This window comes from Pinus tabuliformis, chromosome 7 (genome assembly GCF_031772625.1).
Source record: "Pinus tabuliformis cultivar Carrire ecotype Pingquan chromosome 7, CPIR1, whole genome shotgun sequence".
NCBI lineage: Eukaryota > Viridiplantae > Streptophyta > Pinopsida > Pinales > Pinaceae > Pinus > Pinus tabuliformis.
Genome location: NC_142293.1, coordinates 1,918,576,332 through 1,918,586,114, shown reverse-complemented (window position 1 = coordinate 1,918,586,114; position 9,783 = coordinate 1,918,576,332). Strand labels below are relative to the sequence as shown.

At 34.9% G+C, this 9,783-nt stretch overlaps 1 protein-coding gene across 1 annotated transcript; it reads right to left on the bottom strand.

Moving 5' to 3' along the window:
- Positions 1–522: 522 nt before the first annotated feature.
- LOC149256174 (E3 ubiquitin-protein ligase RGLG5-like) lies at positions 523–5,101 on the bottom strand. The gene is made up of 9 exons (XM_089460675.1): positions 4,858–5,101; positions 3,262–3,590; positions 2,598–2,682; positions 2,187–2,327; positions 1,937–2,050; positions 1,668–1,765; positions 975–1,054; positions 782–887; positions 523–669 (listed from the first exon to the last, which is right to left on the bottom strand). The coding sequence occupies exons 2-9, from the start codon at positions 3,466–3,468 to the stop codon at positions 538–540; spliced, it is 963 nt and encodes a 320-aa protein (XP_089316801.1). The 5' UTR covers positions 3,469–3,590; positions 4,858–5,101; the 3' UTR covers positions 523–537.
- Between the last annotated feature and the right edge of the window lie 4,682 nt (positions 5,102–9,783).

The window sequence follows — 9,783 nt, the reverse complement described above, 5'->3', positions numbered from 1 at the left end:
TGGCTTTTGTTCCTGCGCCTATCACTTCTTTGCAAGCCCATTGGTAGTGGTTAAATTAAAGCAAGTTAGAACTAGGATAGTGAGATCTTAGCCTATAGGGCAAAGTTGCAAGAATTATTTGAGGTAATTACACAATATGATGGATGGATTCTATGGTCAGAGTGCATAGGAACCTTGGGGTTACTCAGAGAAAGCTTTATATATTGAGTTGGGAATAGAGGTTTTAAAGAGGTTTTCAAGAGTAGCATATCGACTGGAAATGAACCTTAAAGATCCCATTATGCACTCTTAGTTGTAGCAGGTTGTTCTGAACCAGGGCTATTACTATGAAAAACCATCCAAATTTTCTAGTCTTAAACAAATAGAGTATAGTGGGATTTGTCAATTATACTTGAACAATTCTTACAAAGAGCAAACAGCAATAACTATCCATATCTTGGCATCAGCGGATAAGAAAAAGAACTGACACCAATTTTTCTCTAAAGAAGTCTCACTATTATAATCTAGATGGAGAAAATGATGTCAAGAAAATTCAAGCTACCCCAGTATTTGAAGATCCAGTGTGGCCTTGTACTGAGATGGTATTTCCATAAGTGATGCAAGGGCAAACTCAGTCTCCTTCCTAGATTGAGCAACATTCTTTGACATAATCTCTGTAAAGTTCACAAACTGCAAAACCAAAAGAAAAATTACAAATTAAGCTGGCAAATTAATGCAAGTACAGAAGTACAAATTACACAACATTTCTCTCCATTTTTTAAAAAAAAACATGTCAGATAACCTGGAAGTTGTCAAATGCTCGAGCTGGAATATTATCATCAAACTGCCGCATCATGTCCCAAGGCCCATCTCCCACTCCAACTAAGACAATTGACAGTGGATATTCACTGCAACAAAAGCGATATGTTCAATGTTAAATATTGTGAACTTCCAAATTAAACAATGACACTACACTATTTTATCAATACGATTACCTGGCTTCCACTATTGCATTGACTGTATTCTGTTCTTGTGTACTCAGTTTTCCATTGTCAGTGTCAACACTTCTTGTTACCTACACAAAATTATCAGCCATATTATGATCAAGTGCAGAAAGCTTGTGCCCAAGAGGATTTGAAGATTCTACTTTTTGTCATGATAAAAAAAACAACAAACTGTGCAGCATCAAGGAAGGTTATGATCATGATTCATGATTAAGGAAAACCACACTTAATGCACAAACAACATGAACAACCATGCTCAATATATATATTATAAATAGTGCAGAAATCTTGTACCGAAGAGGAATTGAAGATTGCTAGTTTGTATAGATCCAACCAACGATGAAAATGTAAAACTTTACACAACAACAAAGGCCATAATGACAATTCACAAAAGTTTATGTTTAGAACCAAAACAATACTAATGACCATAAAAAAAAATTGTGCCTAAGAGGACTTGAAGACTCTCATTAAGATTCAAAATAAGGATCAAAACTTTGCTCACTGTACAGATGCAACAACAATGCCTGTAAAACAATAATAACACCCATTGCTCTCAAGGTATGTGGTATAAATAAATCAAGAAATGCTAAAAATTTTGACTAAACAGACAACAGACAAGGCAGTCCCTTCATCAAAACTAACAATTCATTTTAATAACCAATCCATATAGAGAAGATTTGCAACCTGTCCATCTGCAATTATCAAGAGAACATGGTACTGCCCACCACTCTGTTCCACAATACGGATTGCTGCTTCAATAATTGGGGCAAAAGATGTTGGCCCTAAATAAGAAAAGAACATACAAGAAATGTATAAGAAAACACAGGACATACGCAACATATACACATATCAAGTAAACCAGTCAGACACTCTTTCCTAGCTTAAGGCTTATAATGCTAAAGGTAATTAATCTTCATATCTTCAGGTGGAATGTCAAAGTTTCATTAACCAACCAGCCAGTCGAAGATGTGGGACTATCTCCCTGTAGCATCTCAACGCTTCTTCAAATCCATTGCATAACCTATCATCTGGATAGAAACTAAACACACTTTGATCATGTGTCAAAGCTGTGAAAGAAACAACACGTTATTAGCAATAACCATATTGCTGCATATGTTATGAATTCATGTTAACCAACATAAGAAAAATAAATTGAGCCAAATTCAAACAAGATTTTCAATCGAAATAGAGATCAAAACTTGCCATCCCCAAAACCAAAACAAGGGATCAAGTTGTCTTCGTCAAATACAGATAAGGTCCTCCCAATTATCGAAATCGCTTGTTCATAAGGGTTTGGAGTGTCTCCAATGTGGTGCAAGCTTCGGCGATTAAAAGACCTTGCACCTAAAATCCATAACAAAATGTTGAAGTGGTGACTTTAATTTGATTTGGATTGAAAAGTAAAAAGCCTGCAGAATTATCAACTTAAACTAAAAAACTGATTGAAGTTGTATTCAATATATATGAGCTGCCTACAGAAACACACTAACAGTTCTTGAGCAAATAAACATAGCGGGCCACATTTAGATAGAGGCAGATTGGCTATTTTAAAATTTTAACTTGCATGAAAATTATGACATTAAAAACTTCAGGATCATGGATAATAGAACTTACCTGTCCACTCATTGCTCTTAGTGAAGTCAATCCCTACAATCAAATTGGAAGATTCGAGGCCAGCTTGTGCAAGAGCTGCAGTCACCTACAAAAAAGATAAAAATAGAAACAAATCAGAGAATTCTCCCCATAGCGCTTATAACCATAACTTATCAAGCCAATTCACACTGAAATACATGCGATAATACAAGCTAATTACTCAAATATCATAATCAGGTACATCGAAACCCATGCAAAGCCAGTTCTTTAGAGCATTACAATCTGACTAAACCTTTGACCAAAATTGTTGCGTTGTTTGTTGACCTAAATAAATTACTTAATTGTCTTGAATTAATACTACTGAATATGATCTCAACAATGAGCATTATTTTTCAATTCAAATTAAGTATTCCACTGGATTTAAATGTTTACTAAGCTTTAAGAAATATGAAAACCGGTGAAACGAATAAGTTATATAATCTAAGGCACATATCTAATTAATAATAAGAAAAAACCATATGACTTCAAATCCATCACAAAGAAATGACAACAACCCATCCTGAAAATGCATAGTAAACCCTTAATTTTTAACATGTATGGCATCCAAAAACCAAAGTGCAAAGTAGTAAACACTTAATTTTTAACAACATATATGGTATGCAAAAACCGAGGAGAGTAAGAATACCTCATCAAGTGAATTGTAATTGTCAGCGATTCGGGAGTATCTCCTTTGCAACTTCTGTTTAGTCGCTGGTTGTGCTGGTTGTGCATAAGTTTCCGATGGAACTGCTGGTGAAGGACCATAGGATGAAGAATCCCATGCTGGTGAAGGGCCATACGAAGAAGAACTGTAACGCCTCGGGCGAATACTTTTTGAATGTCTGCCTCCCATTGCCTAGATTTTGAGTTTTTGCAAGGTTTCGCAGGTATGGCACATAATATTCTCCACAAACTCTAATGAATTGAAGATAAACTTGCCTCAGAAAACATAAACAGAATCCCAGGAAATTGGATCTGAAAAATGGCAACATTATAAAAGGATTACCAACATAATAAATTAGAATATTGACATTAAAATTGCAACATAAAGAAAACGGTTCCTGGAGAAATAGTTTTTAGACATGTTCATTAACTAAATTAAATACAACTTATTTGAAACTTTTTGATCTTGTGAAGAAAAAATATCTTTAAGACTTGCCAAGCTAAACATTGTAGCTTTTAAACATATATATATATATATATATATATAATAAGAAGTGGATCAAGCTTCGGAAGTAAAGGACAAAAGTTTGCTGCAAAACCCGGCCTTGCTACTAAAAACAAATCGATAACAGAAAATCCCACCATTTCTCGCCGATCTCATACCAATGAAAAAGAAACAAAATTAGGAAAACAAAATGCGGTGATATATACCAGGTTGTAAGTACAACTCAGCACATTTACAGATAACATGCAAATCCCATTAACACTCGATGCAAGAGGCCTCGTGCGTTCAGGATGATGTTTTGTAACAAATCCTCGGATTTCCGATATTTAAAAATACACAGAAGGCAAATCCGCTCAAAACAGAAGCACATAACCCTGCTCAAGATTGAAAATTCCACCGAGGCAACTTCTGAGAGCCTACCTTCTAGAATATTACGCTCTGAAGGCAGCGGAAGAGAACTTTCTCCGTCCAAACCCTTCCACTGATATACAAAGTAAGCGGAGTTGCAGTGAAGCTCCTGTTATGATTCCCGGTTCAATGCCTTAGAAAGTCTCTTTCAAAATCAAGAATCCACGCTATAATGCAATTTACATCAGATATACACTTCACAAAGGGCTAAGACAACAGGAGCTCGGAAACAACATAAAATAATCCCTCGCCGAAAACGTTTACCATCTTGAAAAATTCAGGAAACTTACAATGAACTTCAAATTTGACGGCATGGAGGGCATGGAAGACCCACAAACAACATTTTTTTTCGCAAACTTTACAATTTTATCATATGTATATAATTTCATTCAGACTTTAAAAACAGAAAACAAGAAAGTCCGATCAGCACTATTTTGAATAAGACCAGTTCGGAAAAGTTTAAAAGCTCACAAAAGAATGACTCCTCGCTCTAACATAGTAAATTTTTCACAATTCCTTTAAATATCAACGGTTCCTTTCCTTGCGATGTAAACTGGAACTTTCCTCTACAACTAAAATAACAAGATAATATAGCGAGTTTTTTGCGTGTAAAACTAAGTTTCCTCAATCTGAAACCGAAGAGTTGATTTATTCAACCAAATTTACCTAAAGCCGGCACATATGAAGCTTCCTAAAGCCAAGTGCGCTCACGGAACAGATCGAAACAACCCGGAAAGTGGCTGGGACCAAGATAGTCGCAGAAGCGGGAATTCTTCCAAGTTACAGTTAAATATTGCGGTCGTTTACTTAATTTCTCGGGCAGATCCTGGAAATGGAGATGAGGGAAAGTGGGAAGGAAGGAAACTCATTTCGAGCATGAAGTTTTGATTGAAGACGGTGGAAACTAGAGATAAGCAATGGAAATTGTGTCGATCAATTTGGCTTACAGAATCACCTTTCCTTCAGAAATTAGGAAGGTACCTTAATGTGGTAGCGAGCTACTTGAGAGGTGGCAGACGGTGGCAGACAGTGGTAGCCAGCTGCGTGAGAGGTGACAGCTATATAATAAACTTTGCATGCACCTAAGTTTCATGTTTGTCACCATAATTTTCCAGACTTTGGATAAAATACAAATTGGAAATGGTATATAAAATGACATGGTATATAAAATGACAGAACTTTGGTTAAAATAGTATTGCCACAATTTTCTTGCATCGGGCCACGTGAAGCCTGCAATAAGAGGTACAATGCGCTTTCAGAGTTAAAACTTTGGATAAAATTTAAGTGAACAAAATTGCTACGATTAAACTTTGGTTAAAACACAAGAAAACATAAAAAAAAACGGTCAACGGATGGATTAATAGGCGGTCAAACGTTCGATCGAACGCTATAGTCCGGGCAGGGACTAATAAGTGTCATGAAATGACTTATGGTTTGTAGATGTAAGTGTAAATGTTTAACATTTAAAATTTATACATTAGTTAAATAAAAAAATAATATAAAGCATTAAAAGTAATAAAAAAATTTAAAGTAATAAATAAAAATTTAAAAATAACGTAAACATTTTAAGGTGGACTCAAATAATAATCAAAAGTTAAAGTTAAAATCAATTTGGTAGATTTTGATTGATTTTGTTATTAACTTCTGAACATGCTTTGTTACCATACCATGGGCAAATACCATGGCTTATCAATACCACATGCCTGAAAACCATAACTTATTTCACAATCAAAATATTTTATAACAATATGACAGAATTCTTAATCATGGATATTCGCCCCCACTTTACCATGGTTATTATTAACATGTACATAGGCTTTTTTACAATACCATGGGTAAACGAAAGGATCCCCATAGAAATTAATTTAGAGTTTCAAAGTAAAAATGAGAATACTTTTAGATATAAATATGTGAAATATATATAATATGAATAATATTATTAAGAATGAGCATAGATCCATTTTAACTAAGCATCCAAGCGAGGAGAGCAAGCAAGCATGGTTGTTTTAAGTTTTTCATTGTTGTATTTTCTTTGACAAGATTGATCCAAAATATAGGTTTAGTAGTATACAACTACCTGGGTTTTTTATAATTTAGATACTTTCTTAAACACAATATCATGGAATCTAATTTAGGAGAGAGGGGGGGAGACAGAGGGAGAGAGAGAGATAGTGACAAAGCTATATGGAAAAAAGAAAAAGAGAAATATAGAGAGAGATGGAGGTGGGAGAGAGGAAGGAAGAGAAAGAGGAGGGGAGAGAGAGAAGAGAGGGAGAGACAGGGAAGAAAGAACAAAGACATAGTGAGATAGAGATAGAGAAAGAGAGGGAGTGAGAAGGGAGATATGGAGAGAGAATGCGTGAGAGAGGAGGGAAGAGAGAGAAGAGAAGAGGAGAGAGATAAAGAGAGAAGAGGAAAAGAGAGAGAGAGGGAGACATAGGTGCAGGGGGTAGAGAGAAGGAGAGAGGGATAGAGATAGTGAAAGAGTTAGAGGGAAGATAGAATGGCACAAAGAGGAAGGAAGAGAGAGAGAGTGCTCAATAGAAAGAAAGAGAGAGAGAGGGAGGGAAGAAAAAAGACACATAGGAAAAATGTGAAGAGAGAGGGAGTGATAAGGGATAAATAGAGAGAGAGAGAGAGAGAGAGAGAGAGAGAGAGAAGGGCGAGAGAGAGAGGGAGGAAGAGGAAGTGAGGGACAAATACAGATAGATATGGAGAGAGAGAGTGTATGTCTGGGGGTGAGATAGAAGGAGGGAATAAGAAAGAGACACATAGATACAAATATAGATATTATATAGTATCATATAACCAACCTAGATCATCTTAACCCTAGATCTATCAAGCCTCTAGAGAGATCAAATCTCTAGAGGTGCAAATCTTTCCTCAAGTTTTAAACTCAAAAAAGTTATTTGCAACTTGAGAGATTTCATTCCTCTCGACACTTGATAAATTCAGGGTTAAGATAGATCTAGGGTCATTACATAATACTAAATAATATCTATATTTGAAATTATCATCAAATAAGTGCTTTGATGCTTATTACGATTTGATACATATTTGTATATAATAGGCATTCAATTTATATAATTGTATAATAAAATGAAATTATCATATTTTTTATTTTAATTGAATAAAATAATTCATTTTACTATTATAATAAAATCATAATAAATATTATAATAAAATATTTTTGGTTCTATAAATTTTAATTCTTAATTATTATTTTAAATATTTAGTGAAATATTTAAGAAATTTTAATTCACAAGAGATGTATTTTTATCAATGGCCTTCCCTACTTTGATAGCTTTGCCCATGACCACTGTAGCTTGCCTAGAGTTACACATTAATAACACGACTTTATTTCAAAATTGTGTAGAAAGTTCGTGTTGAATTTATGTTAATTATAAATGCCAAGAATATCCCTGAACGGCTCTCCACCACCGAATTATGAGATATTCTCAAAATCCTACAGACGCTCAGCCGTCTGTTCACATAAAAGAAATGATAACATAAACATATGGATTCATGGAAGAGTTGGCTTCCTTTATCTATAACCAGCCATGCTGTGGAGAAGTTCAGTGCATATGTTATTGATTTCTTCACACTAACCAACAATACTGCTCTTTACGAAGGCCTGGTGGCTGGCATCCAACATTCTCTCTGCGGCTGCATCACATATCTCAATGTTGGCTTCACGATAAGCAGCAATGGTGAACATGGTGGGGACACTCATCATTATTAGTGTAATGAGTAGAGCATTGTTGGGTTGTCAAAGGCAATCATTGACATATGCACTGAACCCAATGCCATCATGGTGGTCACAGATGAAGAAGCCAATGCTCCCACGATCAGGGTTTTGTCTGCATGATTCGCTTAAGCAGAGAGTGCAATAGAATTCATATAGAGGACACCTTTCTTGCATTACTCGTGGGGAGTTTCATACACTCTTTTGGGCCATGGAGAATTCTTGATTTTCACTTTTAATGTCAAATGTTATTGAAAAGTAATAAATAATTCATATCACTTTAAATTTCAAATAAAGTATATGATGTTGTAAGACCATTATAATGAAAACAAGGTTTAGACTTTATAAATGTAGAGCCCCTTACATGTTGAAAGACTAAACAATTTTAATAAAAGCTATTTGGTCTATGGTGTCATGTATCATATTATTTGGTATGTGGTGAACCTATGTAATAAATTTTATTTTGCGTGTGGTGCATCATATATTATCTAGTCTTTGGTGAACCTCTATGATTTCTGGAAAATGTTTATATTTTTAACTAATTTGTAGTGGGTCATATCTTGTTTGTTTGATGGTGCATTGTTTAATCTCCATGGTGTTGAGCCTTTACAATGTGTTCTATCGTATTTTTTGTTTCCAAAACCTAAGGGGTATATTCTAATGGTTTTGAACTAATGAATAGATGTGGTAGAGAAAGACAATATTTGCAGTATATTTTTGTAACACACCTAACCGCCTAATACCTTATTAGGGTTGGAGGGAATAATTTAGATATGATTTTTAAGTTGTATTATGAGTATGGACTTGTCGAATTTTCTCTTTCTTTTATTAAGTCAAATCACAATTTTGATACCACCGTCATCTTTTGCTCATCAAAACGTTTCCAATGATATAAATTTCATCTCATTCTGAGCTCCAAGCACAAAGTTATTCCCTTTTGAAGCTTACCCCTTAAGGGCTTCTAGCATTTTAGTTTGTCAGTTCTTGGGGGCCTCTCCCCCCAAGAGCCATTTCAATCTTTTAGATCTTGGGAGCCCCCCCCAAAGATCCACATCAGTGGTATCATATTCAGGTTACAACTCCTTGGGAATGAGGGTTTGAATCATATTTCAGTTTCAAAGTTTTGCAGAAATATTCAACAATCTTCATGCACATGCTACGACCTCCACAAAGCACTTTCCTAGGAAAAGCGGGAAGAATTTTCATTTTCTCCATTTTTTTGCAGGATTTTTTTTGGGTAGAGAGTTTGGAGATCACATCTGAAATTTTTGCTGAAACATTTAGAGAAAAAATAACATGTTTTGAGTCCTTGTGAAAAAATACCCAAATTAAAAACAAAAATTGTCCGAATCAAAGTCCGAACGAGGGATATATCGTTGATTTAAATTCAACTCTGTTGCATAAATTTTTTTGACGGCGATTCATGAACAGTGGATCTCCTATCATTTTTGCAGTTTTTGTGCATAATTTCATAAACATCATTACATATCTGAGCTCCTCTTCAAAATCATCCAATTTCAAAAAACCAATTGGTCAAATCGGAGTTCAGACGAGGGAGATATCGCTAATTTAAAATCAACTATTTTTTCAAAACTTTTATGATAATGGAATAGTTGCAACATGAATTTGACTTTTCAGAGTGCCCAAATAGGGATTTGAAATACATGAGAAGATGTAGAACAATAATTTTATTACCAAAAATAGGTTATAATAAATATCCTGGTTTATTCTAGTTTATATTAACTGAGTTATGTCTATTTTAAATATGGAACAACATTTAGAGTTGGTTCCCTTTGGAGACATGCCGTCCCACCCTAGGCTATGTAGGCATCTGCTACTTCATCAAC